Source organism: Lissotriton helveticus, chromosome 2_1, assembly GCF_964261635.1.
Source record: "Lissotriton helveticus chromosome 2_1, aLisHel1.1, whole genome shotgun sequence".
Taxonomy (NCBI): Eukaryota; Metazoa; Chordata; class Amphibia; order Caudata; family Salamandridae; genus Lissotriton; species Lissotriton helveticus.
Window position 1 is genome coordinate 568247654 of NC_136059.1, and position 19662 is coordinate 568267315.

At 42.1% G+C, this 19662-nt stretch overlaps 1 protein-coding gene across 4 annotated transcripts in view; it reads right to left on the bottom strand.

The window, feature by feature from the left end:
- Window positions 1-9558: 9558 nt before the first annotated feature.
- The window catches only part of ANKRD31 (ankyrin repeat domain 31), a 2265957-nt gene continuing 2255853 nt past the window's right edge, over window positions 9559-19662 (bottom strand). For all 4 annotated transcript variants that reach the window (XM_078675241.1, XM_078675243.1, XM_078675240.1 and 1 more), the window contains one exon: window positions 9559-10385. In XM_078675241.1, coding sequence (XP_078531367.1) covers window positions 10234-10385 — 152 coding nt within the window. In that variant the 3' untranslated portion in view covers window positions 9559-10233. The remainder of the gene's footprint in view (window positions 10386-19662) is intronic.

The window sequence follows — 19662 nt, forward strand, 5'->3', positions numbered from 1 at the left end:
GGCTGACACACAAAGATGTGTGCGATCCAGTCCCTTGGAATGATGAATGCATGCACTCTTTTAACAAACTGTGAGAGAGTGTTTGTCAAGTTCCAGCATTGGGAATGCCCGACTTTAACAGAAGCTTCACTCTGTTCTGCAGTGAGCGCGAAGGCTGCACATCGTCAGTATTGATGCAAATGCATAGTACTGCGCATAGACCTGTTGCATATTTTCCGGCTACTCTAGATCCTGTAGCCGCAGCTTTACCTGGATGTCTAAAAGCCATTGCTGCTACAGGTGTGAGTCTGGGACAGAGTGAAAGCACAGTGATGGGCCATCCCTTGAAAGTGCATGTGCAACACTCTGTAGAGATTTTATTCACTCTTGCTCGAACGCAACATCTCACCAGTAGTCGATTGACCAATTATGAACAGGTGATTTTTGGTGCTGATAATGTGTCACTGGGGCGATGTACTATTTTGAATCCTACTACACTGATGCCCTTGCCTGGCAATGAAATTGTGGTTGATGAAGAGGATTTATTTATTTATTTATTTAAGAAACTTGTAGAGCGCACGGCTACCCCCGAAGGGGTGTCCCGGCGCTGGCGACTGAGGGCTCAGAAAGAAAAGCAATTAGAAGTCAGAGTTTAGAGAGAAGAGAACAGCCACGTTTTCAGTTTACGGCGAAAGATGGGTTCAGAGGCGGAAAATCTCAGGTCTAATGGGAGATTATTCCAAAGTTTGGCGGTCAAGACACCAAACGCTCTGCCGCCCATTCTGGAACGGCGGAAGCGGGGAACAATCAGGAGACGTAGGCTATCCGATCTCAAGGATCTGACTGATTGTGACAAAACAAGTCGCTTTTTCAAATAATCTGGGCCAGAGTCATTAAGGGCACGAAAAGCAAACGTCAACATCTTAAATTGAATGCGACACGCTATAGGGAGCCAGTGCAGCTTCTTGCGATAGGATGCTACTGATTGACGATAAGGAATGTTGCCAATCAATCTCGCCGCCGCGTTCTGCACGATCTGCAGACGCTCAATTTGGTACAGGGGAGCACCAGCATAGAGACTGTTGGCGTAGTCTAAATGAGAAGTAATTAAAGCGTGGATGATGGTTCTACGGGCATCCAAGGGAAGGTACGGAAAGATCTTTCTGATCATACGAAGTTTCGCAAAGCATGCTGATGTAACCTTATTGATTTGGGTTTTGCATGAAAGTGCGTTATCAAACTGGAAGCCCAGATTGCGTACTGTTTGAACTGGGATGGGAGGAGGGTTAAGCACAGTTGGCCACCAAAGGCTGGTAGGCAGCGAAGTTTTTTGATTAAAAAACAGGACCTCCGTCTTATCGGTGTTAAGCCTGAGATGATTGGAAGTCATCCAGGAGCATACATTGTCCAGGCATTGACGAAAGTTGGCAAAGCAGGAGTCAGAATGATCTCTAAACGAAAACACAAGCTGAGTGTCATCAGCATAAGAGATCACTCTGACCCCCCAGGACTCCACCACCTTGGCCAACGGGGCAAGATATACATTAAAAAACAAAGGGCTCAGGGCAGAGCCCTGAGGAACACCACAGAGAAGGGGTATACCCACGGATTTAAAAGGCTTGAGTAAAACCTTCTGAGAACGACCTTTCAGAAAAGAGTCAACCCAGGTCAACACTACGCCACCAATTCCCATCTGGGTCAGACGATCCAGTAGTATCTCATGGGAGACAGTATCGAAAGCGGCGGATAAGTCGAGGAGGACCAACATGGCCTCCTCGCCCCTATCCACACACTCTCGGATTGTCTCAGAGACTTCTAGGAGAGCAGTCTCAGTGCTAAAACCCGTTCTGAAACCGGATTGTGAATCGTGTAATAGCAGATTAGTTTCCAGATATTCCGCCAGTTGTAACTGTACAGCTTTTTCCAGAATTTTAGCCGAATTGGGGAGGAGGGAAATAGGACGATAGTTGCTAAATTGTGCTGGGTCTGCGTTCACTTTTTTCAGGATGGGGACTAACATAGCCTCCTTCCAAGCGGTTGGAAATTGGCCAGTGCGAAGGGATGTATTCCAGATGGAAAGAAGTGGTCTGACCAATAGAGGGGCCAAGTTACCCATGATCTTGGCAGGGATTGTGGTTGCTTGGATGTGACTGAGTTGTGTACAAAGCCTTGTACAGACATTGCGGATGTTTCACTACCTGAATCAGATCATGTGCTGTTTGTGGATGAATCCTATATGCGAGATGTTGGAGGAAATTATGTAACAGTCGGTAACCGTCATGCAGATGAGACAGAACGCTATTGTGCCCTAAATTCATACATCTACAATGTAAATGTAAATGTCGGAATTTGTAAAGCGCACAGCTACCTCCACCGGAGGTGTCCCGGCGCTGTCCGTATACCGCTTAGGAACCCTTCCTGGCTTTCCTGGGAAATGTCCACTCCTGGGCACCCCCCAGGTGAAGCCAGGCATCCCAGCGCTTTTGGGGCCGTTGTGGAGACTAAGCAAGCTATTGCCCAGAGTTGCAGCGTGGGACCCATGATCAGAACAGGCACTGAGGCGAGAATATCCAGTCAGGGGGATTAATGAGCCAGAGACCCGCCGAGGCGGGAATCGAACCCTGGTCCCTGGCCAGAGCTCTGCATCAAGTTCTGCCTGCTCTAACCATTGAGCCACACTTCTCCACAATGTAGACTCCTTGTTAGATAGGAATTATGTCACAGAATGTAGGCTGATGTTGTAAATGGTAGAAACATGGGTAGAGATAACAGCTTTGCAAGATGAGATATCTGACACTGAGAAGCGGGGCTGGAGCAAAGCAGGGTGTACACAGAGACAGAAAGATGAGTTCTGGGTACACACAGATAAAAGGGCAGTATTGCCAGATAGCTTGATATCCCCTATGGCAAGGCATTATCATGACCCTGCACATGTTGGAAGAGATGCAATGATGCGTCTCTTCCATCAGACATGGTTTAATTCCCGATTTAGTGCTGTGTCAAAGTTGTATGGTGTGTCAGTAACGAAAGGTGGGAAAGAAAGCATTAGCTACCATGAGTCATGTAGGAAGATCTGGAAGACCATTTAATGGGATGCAGCTCAATTTATTGAAATGCCTCCTTGTAATGGGAAACTGATGTGGGAGCACACTGCTTCACCTCCCAGCAGGTTCGCCCCTAGGCATCATGGTAGATGCAGTTCGCCAAGTGTGTATACTTGCAAAGTCTCTCGAGCGTTTCACCAGGTGGGTGCAGATTAGTGCTGGCCATCTCTGGACACGTGTTTCTGGATTATTATCCGTCATCAGCAGAGATTAGGCATAAGCTTATTTGGGGTTGCTGAGCAGGCTGCAGTATTCTTGGGTCAAAGTACCTCTCCAGGCCCGCAGGTGCCTCTCCGCGAGCTCGTCAGCTCAAAGCAGCTCGAGGGAGCCTTTAAACAGGAAACTGATGTGGGAGCACACTGCTTCACCTCCCAGCAGGTACGCCCCTAGGCATCATGGTAGATGCAGTTCGCCAAGTGTGTATACTTGCAAAGTCTCTCGAGTGTTTCACCAGGTGGGCGCAGATTAGTGCTGGCCATCTCTGGACACGTGTTTCTGGATTATTATCCGTCATCAGCCGAGATTAGGCATAAGATTATTTGGGGTTGCTGAGCAGGCTGCCGTATTCTTGGGTCAGAGTACCTCTCCAGGCGCGCAGGTGCCTCTCCACAAGCTTGTCAGCTCAAAGCGGCTCGAGGGAGCCTTTAAACAGGAACCTGGTGTGGGAGCACACTGCTTCACCTCCCAGCAGGTTCGCCCCTGGGCATCATGGTAGATGCAGATGCAGATTGGTAGCTGTCAGTCAAACAGTCGAGGGAGTTCCAGCTACTGAGTCTCGAAGCACTGGTTCTAGCAAGGGTCAGAGAGAGTCAGCTATAGTAAGTACCGAGGGTCACAGAGAAGAAGGCTAACTAGGCGAGTTGTTGACCCAGTTGATACGAACAGTGCAACTGAACCGCGAGTAGTAAATGGAGACCGTTGGCCCAAAAGAACAGACAGATTAAGACAAATTTTGACAGAAGGCAAAGTACTCCCAACTGGTATCAAAGCTTCAAGTCAATCTGAACTGAGCGATACTGATGATGATGGACCATCGGTAAGGAGGTCAAAAAGAGCAAAGATACCAATTGGAAAATATGCTGCACCTGAATGAGCTCGGCAGCAACCAACAACTGGGAGAACAAATATCACACTTTTTGCTTCAAAGATACAATCTCATATAAACTACCTTGAGGAACTGTTATAACAGATTAAAGACATCAAAGCAAAAGAAAACAAGAAAGGTCTGCAATAGTTTAAAGAAAGACGAAACTATACTACATTGATCCATGCCATAAATGGATAAAATCTGAATCTGTGAAACCTGTGAACTTTGATAATGAGAGAAACGAAGAACCCTTAAAAGCTCAATAATTTAAAAAAATTGCTGCAATACGTTATATTAACAAGAGTCATGAAGTCTAGTTCTGGAAAAGTCGAGAGTTCAAACCCGGTATCATTAAAGCGCAAACATATATGCACATATTTACTTGTTGTTTTCATTATAGTCATTATTTTAAATACTCCTCATCACGTTTATGTAGAAAATATTAAGCCTACAACTGTTACTAGGTTATTGGAAAGGAAAACTAATGAGGCTGAATCTGACATGTTAACTGACAATACTCTACATGTAGTTACATTTATTAGTGATTTTTCTTTAAATGTCTTTACTAAATTGCTTTATGATTATGTGGATAGAATGGATGCTCGGAATTGCTATGTATGTATGCAGTTACCCATTTCTGTTTCAGAAGAAGTGACTTCTCAAAACTTACCTGTTACCTATGGAATTTCTTGCAGTGTGATAACAAGTTTGTTTTATTGCAAGGGACAATTTTGGAATTATTATTCTATCTATGATTTAGTTTTTTCTGAAGTACCTATTAGGAAAAATATGAATATTGTGCCAGACACACAAACTGCTGAAATGATGGGTGAATTTTTCCAACCTTCACAACGTATAGTTACTGTTTATACACATCAACACAATTTAAAGTGCCTCTTACATAATGTAGAAAAATATTTTATTAATTCTGTTGAAGAAAGACAAACAGAAATAAATAAAAAGGATGAAGGTCATTCAAAAATCCCACTGTGTGCACACAGGGAAATTGAACTTAAAAGGGCCAACGCACAAGCCGCAATGGCAACACGATGGAACGCTTTGTATATTGCGGTGCAAAACAGAATTAAATAACAAATGTGTTGGTTCTAGTGAATGTGAACACACCTTCCATGTGAACAACCTTCTTGGAGGTTTAGATCCTGTATTTCCAGGAATATATTATATCTGTGGGAAAATTCCTATTATAGGTTAGCAAAACACTGGTATGGATGCTGCTATATGGGAATAGTATTTCCCAAAGTTTATCATGTGGGACAAACATATGGAACCAATGAATTTAAACACAAACGCGTAAGAAGAGGTTCTAATGCTGCTGAAGTAATTGGGTTCATATTTGGTGCAATAATCCCATCAGAGTGATTCTAAATTCTCACAAAATTCTAAAACTTTCCTCTGTGGTTTATAGATTATCAACCAATACAGCTGGAGGATTCCTTGCCATAGATACAGTAATGGTCGATAATAGATCTATGGTGTTACAAAATCGTCTTGCATTAGATGTCCTTCTTCCAAAAGATGGCGGGTCTGCCTGATGCTAAAAGTTCATTAATGTTGCATGTATATCCCTGATAAAAGCAAGTATTTGCAGGGGTATATTATGAACATCACACACCTGGAAAAGGATTTAAGTAAACTTAAACCTGATGGTGCGTGGGAATCAATTCTGCAGGAAACTGGTTCACAAATCTGGGAGGTAGTTTAGTGGGAAAAACATTAACACCTATACTAACAATTGCTTTTTGCATACTAATCCTTCTCATTTAAATTAACAAACGCATACAAGTAAAGAAAGAAACAAGGGGAGTGAAAAGAAAGAAAACAGAAATAGAACTAAAGAAAAGACAATGTGGATTATATGATGAACTAAAAGCTCTTGAACAATCTAGACAAACTTTTGAAAACATCAGCACTATAATTGCAACATGAGATAAGAAATAAGATAAGGGTGTGAAGGCTTGATTTGCCATCAAAGGGGGAACTGATAGAGCAGAGATTACATCAAATGATTTACTGACAAAACAAAATGATTATGACAACATTTACACAAATGATGATCAACATGTGTTGAGTTACATGTTTTTGAAAAAGACACACACATATAATTCAGATACTGCATCGTAAAAGCATGCAGATGAAAAGATAGTTTTGAGACATTATATGATTAGTTAATATAGATGTGACTATTGATCATGAAATACTAGTTTCACTGATTTATGTGTGCTAGAATAATGTAGGGGAAAAAATCTAACATTTTGGGCTTTATTGCTAATTGTTTTGATTATTATGTAATGAGTATGAAATTAATAAGACTAAAAAAAGCAATTATGATTTAGTTTGGATTTCATGTGTTACAAAAATGTTATCTCATGTTATAACATGTGCATCAAAAATGACCAAAGAAAAGTAGGTGCTATGAATATACTTAAATGTGCCTTGGAGTAACTTCATTAAAATGTGTTTTTTATAAGTAACTGTTGGATAACATAAACGAGAAAGATTAATATGCATTTTCGTATGTGAATAAAGAGGACACTTACAATTACCCTGCATTAACATGTATTGATTATGATCAGATTGAAATGTTAATTAATGTATTCTGAAGTTATATGCTAGCTTTCTAATTAACGTGTGTTTCACATTTTAACATAATCATTGTTGTATATTAGAACAATTGCACGCAGGCCTCATATTTCACTTCCCCTTCTTTCCAGTGAAGTCATGGACTGAATATTCCAAAGTGGATGGGACTATTCAGCGAACTATCAATTTGTATTGAAATAATAACTGTTTCTTTGACATCCTTTAGACTGGATAGTGTGATTGCAACAATATTGCTACACTCTAGAACAACTGCTTGGGAAAGGGACACTCGTGAAATTCAAATGTAATTTTCTGAATTTAGCATTGTTCGATGTATCCTATGCCCACATGACTTAAGGAAGCTATGTAATCGATTTACTTGATTTTTTCCGGATTGTATCTTCTTTCCTGCCACATCACCCTCATATCACTATGGACTGACCACAGGAACTGAGTGGTATAACATTTCAGGTGATGCCAGGGGGTATCACCCCGGAAAAGGATGTAATATAATTGCTCAAAGTTTGGAACAGCAGGCGGAAATGACGGCTTGGACAGCGAAGCGCAGAATCAATTTATGATGTGACACTGCAATTTGCTGCCAACCAGTGCTATAACACAGATTGAACCTTTTCGGCTGATGGGTTTATGTCATGTTGATGTGACTTTGTTGTTGCAGAGACAGACTGAGACAATAGCTGTTTTGACAAACTAGAACTGGCTACTTGGAACTTTGCTGAACGTCCCTTAGGATCTTATACGGTTCATCTGGTTTCCTATATTGTGGTTTCCTATTTCTTATTGACATCTACGAGTCCAAAATCTACCCCGCGTTGAGGAAGATTTCCTTATCAGTCATCATTTTCCTGAGTTTTAGAGGCTTGGTAAATTTGATTAAATTCCTTTACTAATTTGAATATTAGTTTTGTATGTTATCTTAATTCAATTCTAAAGTTCTTTTTCTATACTGAAATGCTAAACTCTTAAATTGTAATCAAGTCTGCTTATTCTGTCTCAGCATTCCTTGTAGGCTAATCATTAGTTTTGAGTTACTTATAATTATGTGGGGGTTGTATGACGTTACAACGCATACTTTTACATCGCATGCCTTTACAACGCGGTATTTACAACGAATACCTTTACAACGCATAATGCTTTTGGGAACTGGATAGTGAATAGTTTAATTTACTATTCCAACTCCAGTCCCCGTGGATAGTAGGGAAGGTGTTGGATAGTACATTAAACCTATTCCCTATCCTAGAGCGCCCCCCAGCGCAATGCGTTGTAATGGTTTGCGTTGTAAAAGTTGCGTCGTAAAGGCACTGCGTGGTAAAAGTTGCGTTGTAAAGGTTGTTCACCTTATGTGGGTGTATCTTTTGATTATAATAACAATTGAGTTTGTAGATAACAATCCTCATATTCCTGGTCCTCAACGGATAATTGTGCATCCTCCGAATATCCAGTCCCTTTCAGCACAGAACTAGATACATCGGAGGACCAAATGAGTGAAATAGGTAGCAAGAGGTAAGGATATTCTTAAAGATAACATAGGACATTAATTTTAAATTGGGGCCCAGTGAATGCTACAACACATGGCACCCATGGTCGCGCACATATATGTATGGGAAGGACCGCAGTGTCTAAGGCTTGCTTAAGCCAATTATAATAAGAGTAAAATTCCTGTTTAATGTATGTCCAGTTTGTGGAAGAGGAGCAGTAGAAATGTGTTCGGGTATAATTTTGTCCAGGGATGGGACATGGTGGGTTTCTACCTGATCCTGCCACTAGAACATAGTGGAATAGGCGCCAGCAGTTGGAAACTGATTAGGGCATGATCTGTACAGACCTGAGGAAGACATTTTTTCATGATTATCAGGCCTATTGCAGCAAGGATTAAGTCATATAATGCATGTAGAAAATGCTGGCATTTTTACCTGCCTCACAGAGGTGAAATGTCAGTCAATTTGTCCTGGAGTCGGGGAAAAGGGAGGGGTAAAGGACCCGGTATTCCTGGGTCTGGACAATTATTCCAAGAATAAACCTTGTAATTACCAGATTTTGGTGTGAGGAAACCAGTATCTACACTTCAAAACTTACAATGAGGCTCTCGCAGTCCAACAAAACACATATGAAGTCTTGCAGCACATTCAGATGGACAGGAAGATTGCTATGATGGATGAATGGATGGATGGAAGGATGGGTGCAGGCTTCATATCAACTTAATCTTTAGATGCTTTGTGAAGAAATCAAACTCGAGGTGGATAAAATTGTACAAAGTGATTTAATTCTTGGTTTCTCCTGTGAGAAATCACTTCCACTGAAAGTTTGTGCAGCTGGTAGCAAAAGAAATCGGTAACTGTCTGCAGGCCTGCCCCAGCCACTTCTTGCTCACTAGAAACGCTCTCCAACTCGGAGCATTTAGTAAGTGACTGGCTGCAAATATGAGCATATGAACATGCGTTACCATTATCAAGTGATGGGTAGCTGTCTCAGCATGCCCTGCTATAGATGCCAGATCTGACTATATATATCACCGCCTTGCTGTAGGAGTTGTTAACAGCATGTACGGGCCGAGTGTTCTACACATACACACAGTGGGCAGCCCAGCTAGGACTATATTTAAACTTAATTATTTCAAAATGGCCTGTTTAAAGACACTTGAATAACAATACGGTGGAAGCAATCTTAAACATCAGCACCATGTATGGCCAATATGTCGTAACTCACTCAAAATGGACCTAACACATTTCTTAGAAAATATTTTTCTTGTTTACTTGTGAAACCATAACTTGTGAAATAATATTTATTGCATTTAAACAGCAGGCATTAATCTGAAAGTCTCTACATTAAAACATGGAGTGCACATAATAAACGTACATGTTTTTGGAGCTTTCAGGTGAAATAAACGGTTGGAATATTTTGCAGCAAAATTCAATTTAAAAAAATGAAAACATGCATACTTTTGTTTTTTCTGACAGTGAAAAATCTACACAAAAGCATTCATCAAAACCTCAAATGTTTATCTGTAAAATGAACCCAGCAAAGCATAATGACTCTCCTAGCACAAACATTCCCATGAAAGTTTAACTTATTGAACCCTACAAATAAAGAGGATTCTTGATAAACTAGGCAACAAAAAATAGATTCCCTACTGGAATTTAAATCACATTCATTTCTTCTAGCATATTGCTTAACAGTTCTTTTAGTAAACAGTCCAGAAAGGCTAAGACAGCTGGACGACAATCACCATGACCAGACTGCCCAGCGGTTGGTGGATCGTCAGGTCAAGGCTTTCCGACTGCAGAGCCGGCTGAGGCTTTGCTGTAGTAAACCCTGTGTTTCCACCACTTCTAGGTAGGCAGAGGGGACTGCAATTTTGCAGAGTGGGTCATCCACCGTTCTTGGTGCATGCCCCTCATCCGCCAACATCTAAATGAGGGACAAAGTGTTTTTGGAATATTCTCAAAAGGCAAAATCTTCACATTGTAGATAGTACTTCCAGTGCAGATCCATTATATGGCAAGGCAGAAACTCCTGGTCAGTAATCAATAAAACTTCATTCAATTCTAAAAAGTGGCAGGATTTTGACGCTGGGAGGGGAAGGCTTGATGGATCTGAAAAGACAACATGAAAAGTATTAAAGAGAAGCAAACTTAGATAATAGCATAACACAATTAGATAATGCACTTCTAAGCCACACAACATTATATCAGAATGTTTAGCTCTGTCCACATGTATATGGATCACTGTGCATGCGGGGTGCTTGTTCAGTGTTGAACTTAGCATAAACGGGTACAGTTATCTTTGGTTAACCTTCTTAGCTCATCTGCCCTTTCTCGCAGTCCACAACGTGGGCACCCTGCTGCTTAGTGTTTGGACAGTTAAACTGCTTCAAAAGCTGCAGGACTTTGCATGCCCATTCCATGTACACAAAGACGAGTCCTACAAGGCATGCTGCCTTTCCTGCGCATGCGTGGGCCAGCAAAAGTTCTCTTCTTGAAATAATCAATGTGAGTTGGTGACAAATGGCTGAGAGACACGGATAACAGGGAGCAATCTATGGACTAAGAGCAACAGAATAACTTCATTTTCCATTTACTTCCTCGCTTTTTCCCAATTATCACGTATGTGAGAAGGATCCACAGTAAGTTAGAAAGACAAAGCGAGGGAGGAGGAGAATACAAAATCAGGCAGCGTAGATCTAAGCAAACAGGTCGTGACGTACATCCTGGAAGGAATCTCAAGGGGCTGGTGTTAGCCGAATGCATGTCGGGTAGCCAACATAGCAGCCCGGAACCTGTCTCTGAGAGAATGCCACTGATGCTGTCTCAGCCCTGGTGAAGTTGGTGTGGTCAATGAATGCAGACTGGACTTCATGTAGAGTGTAGCATTGAACAATGCAGGGCATAAGTTATCTAGTAATAATGGACTTAGGAGCCACACTTCTGGCATTATTGCTTTGAAAAGTCTGTCAACTGTAGGGTGATCAATGTCCTGATTAGAGGTTAGATGACTTCTCATAGGCACCCTATCCCTGAACAGTACTGCGAATGGTTCTGAGGTGCAAAGACTTGCAGCTTTTCTATATGTCTGGATAATTTGTAGCCAGGAAAGAAGACATCTTTCTTGAGAGAAGCTTCATTTCTCATGAGGCTGCAGGCTCAAAAAAACATATGCCACAGGATAGCTACAAGCGGACTAAAATTCCAAGAAACCACAGCTGTGGCTTGCTCCACTGCTTTTGATTCCACAATGTGGTAAATCATAAGAAACCATGATCTTATGCCCACTTCCAACCTTCCACTTCCATCTTGCAGTGATGCAGAGTGAGTGTCACTTTGCTATTTTAACTTGAAAAGGGCAAAGGTGCTGTCTGTGTGAATCATCATGAATTAGGCTCTCACCACTGGTAGAAAGGCTGCCAATGACAAATAAATTGCCATCAGCACCAACAGTTTATCTGGAGGCACAAACTGTACTTACTGCACACAGTACTTGTCTCCTCAGTCAGCCCTCTCTCATACATGTATGAGTCAGATGTGGTCGTGAGTTGTGGATTATGCAGATGAAAGGGATATTCCTTCAAGAGTTTAGGAGCATGCACCCAAGACGGCAAGACTGGAACCACGGACAGGTGGACTGAAAGTGGTTTGGACTGGTTGTCTAGTGTAAGAAATGTGGTTAAGAGGGCTGGAAGCCCCACTCAGGCAATAACCACAACCACTGTCAGGGTGAACCAGAAAAAGTCACCAAATTAACCCGTTCTTAACCCTCTCACAGCTAAGCACAAAGCAGTCAAGCTTAATTTAGGGACAATGTGTGAAGTAGTTATGCTGCACAAAAACAGTATTAAAGTAAAAACAACACAAGAAAAATCACCAACCAATTTAGAAAAATAGAGTACATTTTTTTGGTCAAAAATCTCTTTATTGAAGTTTACATACGGAAATAATGCAGGAAAAGCCGCATCAAGTGCCAGCACACCCACGCAGGGGAGTAACCAAAGCAGCGGACACGGAAAAGCAATTAGAGGAAGCAGTCAAGACTTGCATGTAACTGACATTGGAACATGAGAGTCCCCAGGCCTTTGAAGAGCAGCCAAGTTAAGCAACCCAGGGGGAGCCCCCCTCAGGAAGAACAGAAGCAGAAAGGGGCATCACGGCCCACTGGATGGCAAGTCCACCTGCTGACTCCCTTAGCGCTGCTGGGAAGGGCTTAGAAGAGCTGGCAGGCATCAGATGGCCTCAACAGGAGGCAAAATATGCATAAAAAGAAGCAAACAAACCCCCCTCCCCCACAACACCCTCTCCCCCTCCACCCTCCTCCCCTCATGGTGGCGGCCAAAACAAGGATTTCAGGTAAGGTTATACATTAAAGGCATTTTAATCATAAATTCAACATGAATGTTTGTGTCAACTCGATTTGAGCCGATTTATTAACTTATTTAGTCACCATTATTTTGGTTATATGCATAACATATCAAGAAAAACAAAACAGTTTGCATACAAAAATTGTATATAATATAATACTCGAATTATTCACATTCACAAAAAACATAAACATAATTTCAACATTTCCCAATGCATTTCGGGTCAATTCGACCCTTCTTCAGGGGAATTGTACTTGTGGTGATAAATTTTGTGAAAATTTCATACACATCAGTCCGATGATAGGCACTGTAAAATCAATAGAAAGGGATTCCCTTTTAAACACACATGAGCTTTGTACAAGTAAAAGATGACTCTAGAATTCACAATCACTCCCAAAGCGAAACCATAAAAATGTTTATGTGCTCAGAACCAAATCTCTAATGAAAAAGGAGGTGAAAAAAGGGCACCCAGCCCAAGAATCCGTAATCACAGCCAATAAGTGTGCCATGCAATAAACATCAAGGTAAATAAAAAATGAAACTAAAGATAAGATTCATGCAGACAGTAACCTCACCCTGGTGACAAAAAATAATGTCAAACGTGCCCATAGAGTATGCTACGAAAATATGTAGGGTGTACCTGTCAGTGACCTCGAGAGGATCACTCAAATATATCACGGATATGTGCAACACAAGTCCTAGATAAATCATATGAATGGTCATAACCAATACGTTTAACTAACATGCTAAAAAGATAACCAAAAGAGAGGAAAACAAATCTTACCACTGCTCTATGGCCGAGTGTTTAACCGAATGTGAAAAGGGCCGTGTGATCTCCAACCGCTGTAAGAGCGAAAATGTATAACAAACACTATGTTGACTACATTCGCACTAACTAATAAAAGTACTGCTTTAGTAAGGTCATGTTTAGATGTTCTCACCGCAAATGTATTCCTTGCCAGGATACCCAAAACACTCTTACTCCGTTCTAACCAAGTCCGCAGGCAAGCGAATCTATTTCAAGGACAAGAAAAGACTAGTTTAAAACTGATACTACAGCTATGTATTGCGTTTAAGGACGGACGCCATTACTCAACAAACGCCTACCTTCTTTCTCAAACGGTATGCCGCCACTGACTCCTAGTGAATTTCCGGTGTAAACATCCGGTTGGACGAACATGCATTAAATGACGGACCGCAACGTGAAAAAACTCGCAGTTGTGCTACGTAACGCTTAAACCCCATGAACATAAACGATTTACTATGTATACAGAGCCAGTGCTAGTAAGTGGTGAATGCATAAACCGCATGACTGCGTGAGGTGCACGATGCTAAAATCATATGTGTTATGTCAATGCTTGTGCGAAAAATTAAATGATTTAAAAAAATAAAACAAGTAGATAGAACGAAAATAAACAAATCTTAAAACGCATAAAGAAACCACAGAAAAGTTTAGAAATAAAGATTGTAACGTGGAGGACAATCAACTCTAATGTGACTACCTTTATAAAAGTGAGATATACCTATTGCCATCTGTGTAGGAAACAAAGTAAAAAATGGGATAGATTGTCAATCCTGTACAATAATCATTCAGAGAGCGTACAGTGAACATATAACACCATAATCAGATTTTAATGTTTTCTGTTTATAAAAAACATACCATCTCATATTGGTCATTAAGCCCACCTGGTGTCAGTGTTCCTAACTTTTTTATCCAGTTTGTCTCTCTTCGTGCCAAGGCTATGTTATGATCTACACCCTTGTGTTTCTCAACCACTTCTAAGGTGGTAAATCTCAGTTGCGGTATTGTGTGACTGGAATTATTCCAGTGTGTGGCTAAGCAAGATGTTGATGACTTATTCCGTATGGTACTCTTATGCTCTATGATCCGAGTTTTGATTTTGTGCGAAGTTCTTCCCACATAGGTGAGTCCACATGGACATTGTATAGCATAAATCACTCCGGTTGTATTGCAATCTCCACTGTGTTTCAACTGAATTGTTTTACCCGTGTGGGGATGCTTAAATTCTTTGCTGATGATCGTATTATTGCATTGTCCGCAATTAAAACATTTCCTCATGCCTTTGTACTGTGCTTCTGAGCGATGTTGAGGGTTCTTCAATATTTCTCTGATGTTTTTGGCTCTAGTATATGCTATAATTGGGAAAGTCTTGAATAGGTTTGCAAAGTCAGGTTCATTCGCTATCATCTCCCATCGCTTTCTGATGATATGTGTGATCCTTTGCGATTGTGTCGAATGCTTCATTACAAAAACTATTCGATCATTTGCAGGTTTCTCCCTTTTTTTTAGTAAAGAATCTCTGTTCATTGTTGAAACTTTTTCCTTTGCTTTTTCCAGTATGCCAGTCGGGTAGCCTCGAGCCATGTACCTTTCAATTTGTTCTTCCATCATCATTTTACATTTAGTGTCATCTGAGGATATTCGTTTAATCCTTATCAGTTGTGAGGTGGGTAAATGGTTTTTTAAATTTTTCGGATGTGCACTTGTGTAATGTAAGGCGTTGTTTACATCCGTGGGTTTCCTATAGACTCTAGTCAAGATCCCTTCCGGTGACTTCTGTATTTCAATGTCCAAAAATTGTATTCGTTGTTCCTGGATATTGGAAGTGAACTGTATTCTTGGGTTGCACTCATTGAGTTCTCTGATTAGTTCATCCAATTGGGTCCTCGTGCCACGCCATATTATCAAGATGTCATCAATAAATCGTAAAAAAAGAATCAAATTTGCTGTCCATCTGTTGTCAGATAAAATGTATTGTTGCTCAAAATAAGCCATAAACGTATTAGCGTATGCAGGCGCCCCTGAAAAACCCACTGACGTGCCAGTCTTCTGCAAAAAATATTTGGATTTCCAAGAAAAGTAACTGTGATATAAGGAAAAATGTAGGAGTTCTAACAAAAAAATCCCAAGTGTCTGATCCACATCTGATTGTAATAGTCTCCACTCTATGGCTTCCAAGCCCTCAGTGTGTACAATAGAAGTATAAAGTGCCACCACATCAATGGTGCACAGTAATGTGGTTTCTTCAATCAAATGATTAACTGCCTGTAACTTCAATAAGCAGTCTGTCGTGTCTTTGAGGTAAGTATCCCAAGATTGAACCAACGGTTGTAAGTGGTGGTCTATAAAACGGCCTACCGGTTCATGAATAGAACCACATCCTGCCACGATGGGTCTAAATGGTGGATCTGTGACATTCTTATGTATTTTAGGAAGCATATATATATACGGTACCTGTGGTGTGTTCGTTCTGAGATATTTACCAGTGTTATTGTCAATGGTGCCTAACTCCTCTGCTCGGGTGATGATTGTCTCCAAAATCAGGCTAAATTCATGGGTGGGATCTTGTTCCATCTGTATATATGTCTCGGAATCCAAGACATGTTCATCCCCTTTGCGGTCATAAAAGGTTGTGTCCATCATCACCAGTGCTCCACCCTTATCCGCTGGCTGGAATGTAATGGACTTATCTTGTTTTAAATCATTGAGAATTCTCTTTTGTTTTGTAGTCATATTTTGTTTCTTAGGGGTGACATATTGAATTGCCTCCAGGTCCTTTTTTACCAGAGTCTCAAAGTTATCCAAAATTTTGTGGGAGATCGGAGACATAAATTTGCTTTTTGGTTTGAATTTCTGTTGAGTCCTTGTCGTGCCATCCGTCGTTGTGGTTGAAAAGAACCACTTAAGTCTTAATTTCCGTAGAAATTTAAAGAGAGCAATCTCTGTTTCTAGACTGTTGGATACATAAGTCGGTACATACGATGTCCCTTTGTTAAGTACGTTCACTTCATCTGGTGTTAATTTCCTGCTGGAAATGTTGACTATCAGGTTTTTTTCGTGACTTGTCTCTGTGGCCGACCTGTCTCCATGGTTTTTTTTTAAACCTTGTCCCCGCCGGGTGCGTCTGTTCTTAATTCTGTTGACAGGTCTGGTGGCTGTATTGCTGATTGCCCCTCCGCTAAAAAAGACGGTGGTATGAGTTGTGACGTGCCAGATGTCGTGGCTTGTTGTATAGTTAAGATCGATGGAATGGACGCTGGTGGTCTCTGCAATGAAAGATCCTCGTCCTGTACTACACTTTCTTCAGAAGAAGTGTTTCTAGGTGGTCTGCTTGTAAACCTTTTTTGTGCATAGGCCTCCGCCCATGTATAAACCTCGTCCAATTTATAATCAATCGTATCTAAACATGACCTTACTAAAGCAGTACTTTTATTAGTTAGTGCGAATGTAGTCAACATAGTGTTTGTTATACATTTTTGCTCTTACAGCGGTTGGAGATCACACGGCCCTTTTCACATCCGGTTAAACACTCGGCCATAGAGCAGTGGTAAGATTTGTTTTCCTCTCTTTTGGTTATCTTTTTAGCATGTTAGTTAAACGTATTGGTTATGACCATTCATATGATTTATCTAGGACTTGTGTTGCACATATCCGTGATATATTTGAGTGATCCTCTCGAGGTCACTGACAGGTACACCCTACATATTTTCGTAGCATACTCTATGGGCACGTTTGACATTATTTTTTATCACCAGGGTGAGGTTACTGTCTGCATGAATCTTATCTTTAGTTTAATTTTTTATTTACCTTGATGTTTATTGCATGGCACACTTATTGGCTGTGATTACGGATTCTTGGGCTGGGTGCCCTTTTTTCACCTCCTTTTTCATTAGAGATTTGGTTCTGAGCACATAAACATTTTTATGGTTTCGCTTTGGGAGTGATTGTGAATTCTAGAGTCATCTTTTACTTGTACAAAGCTCATGTGTGTTTAAAAGGGAAACCCTTTCTATTGATTTTACAGTGCCTATCATCGGACTGATGTGTATGAAATTTTCACAAAATTTATCACCACAAGTACAATTCCCCTGAAGAAGGGTCGAATTGACCCGAAATGCATTGGGAAATGTTGAAATTATGTTTATGTTTTTTGTGAATGTGAATAATTCGAGTATTATATTATATACAATTTTTGTATGCAAACTGTTTTGTTTTTCTTGATATGTTATGCATATAACCAAAATAATGGTGACTAAATAAGTTAATAAATCGGCTCAAATCGAGTTGACACAAACATTCATGTTGAATTTATGATTAAAATGCCTTTAATGTATAACCTTACCTGAAACCCTAGGGACAATAGGTGAGCTCCCGGTTCTCAGACCTAGCTGATGCTAGGCCTCTACATAGCGTTCAAGTAACAGTTGTGGGCTCAACTGACCACTGGGTAGCTCCCAATAAAGACCATTTAGTTTTCAGTATAACCGACAAAGTTCGTACTAATAGAAGGAGTGCAGCATAGATCCTCACATGGCGGCCAAAACAAGACACATGCTAGCAAGGAGGTCAAAGAGATTGGGAGGCTAGGGCCATGGTGCGGCACCGCGGCAGCTTTGGTGAGTTGTTTAAACCTGGAAGAGATGTAGTGCTCTAACAGAGGGAGGGCAAACCGCAGACGGAAGCCCCCTGGATAGGAAGGCAACCAGTGGACCCCATCGAAATTCTAAATTTTTGAAGTCGTCTCTGAAGATGCCCGCCATCCTCTCTAGGCTCAGGAGTTGCCAAAGGCGAGCATGCCAGAGAGAGAGGGCGGGGGCGTCCTTCTTTTTCCAGGCCGCCGCCAGTGTAAGCTTAGCAGCCCCTATGCATAGCCACAGGATCTTTTTGTCTGACTTGGTCTGGTGTAGGAGAGATGGGTCGTGCAATCCCAAAAGAACCCCCGCCATGTCAGTCGGGACAGGGTAGCCCAGCATTTCCTTGATCTGCGCCAAGATCTCCTCCCAGTAAGGTCTAATGGAAGGGCAGTCCACCAAATGTGTTGGAAATCTCCCAGTTGACCGCATCCCCTCCAGCACCTGTCAGAAGTTCCGAGAAAAATGCGCCTGAGTTTGGAGGGAACAAGGTACCAGTCCGCCATTGTCTTAAGGTGAGCCTCTTTAAGCGCAATGGAGTGATTAAACCGGTTAGTGTCGGACCACAGGCTGGACCACTCGTCCTCGGAAACAGGGCGCTGCAATAGACCCTCCCACATGTCCATATACCGGGGTCGTGGGGAGAGGACGGTGCGGAGTAAATAGAAGTAGATAAAGGAGATCACGCCTTTCATGGAGGAGAACGTGGCCAAGAAAAGTTCAAATTTAGTCAAGGGGCGTGTGGCCGACTCTCGTATAGAGGGGAGAAGAGCCCAGTGCATAAGTTGGTTGTAGTGGTAACGTTCAGTCTCAGGTAAGTGGAATTCTGCTCGGCATTCCTCGAAGGAGAGGGGATCACCATTGCAAAAGAGGTGAGTCAATGCCAAACAGCCTCCCCGTTTCCAGGAATCAAAGGGCCCGTCATGGAGAGCAGGGGAAAGGCGGGTGTATGATGTATTGGGGAGTAAGGCGAGGGAAAGGTAGTCCATCTGTCATCCCCCGACAGCGTGTCCCATATTTTGAGCGTGGTGTGTGTGGGTGTGCTTAGATAAGAGTTCGGGGGTCTGTCTCTGCGAGAGCGCCAAACCAAGTCCCACACGGTCCGCCCCGTCACGCTGCGGTCCATGTGTAGCCAATGTTTCTCCGATTCCTGTTGAGACCACTCGACCAGAACACGCAATTGGGCTGCTTTGTAGTACAATTGGAGGTCTGGCAAGCCCACCCCTCCGTCCGAACGCGGACGCCGCAAATGAGAGAAGGATAGCCGGGCGCGCCCCCCCTGCCAGATAAATCGGAGCATCATGGACTTGAGCCTCTGAAAGAACTCAGGCTCCAGGCCGATGGGCACGGCCTGGAAGAGGTAGAGGAGTTTAGGCAGAAGCGTCATTTTAATGGCGTGGATGCGCCCTAGCCAGGATAGGAAGAGTGGCTTCCACTTCAGCAGGTCCGCCTGAATGCGTGCGAGTAAAGGGGGAAAATTGGTGCGATAGAGCCCCTGGATCGATGGTGTGAGGGACACCCCCAGATATTGGAGCGATTTGGAGGCCCAGGCCAATGTGGTCAAGGAGCGGAGGCGAGCCGCTCGTTCC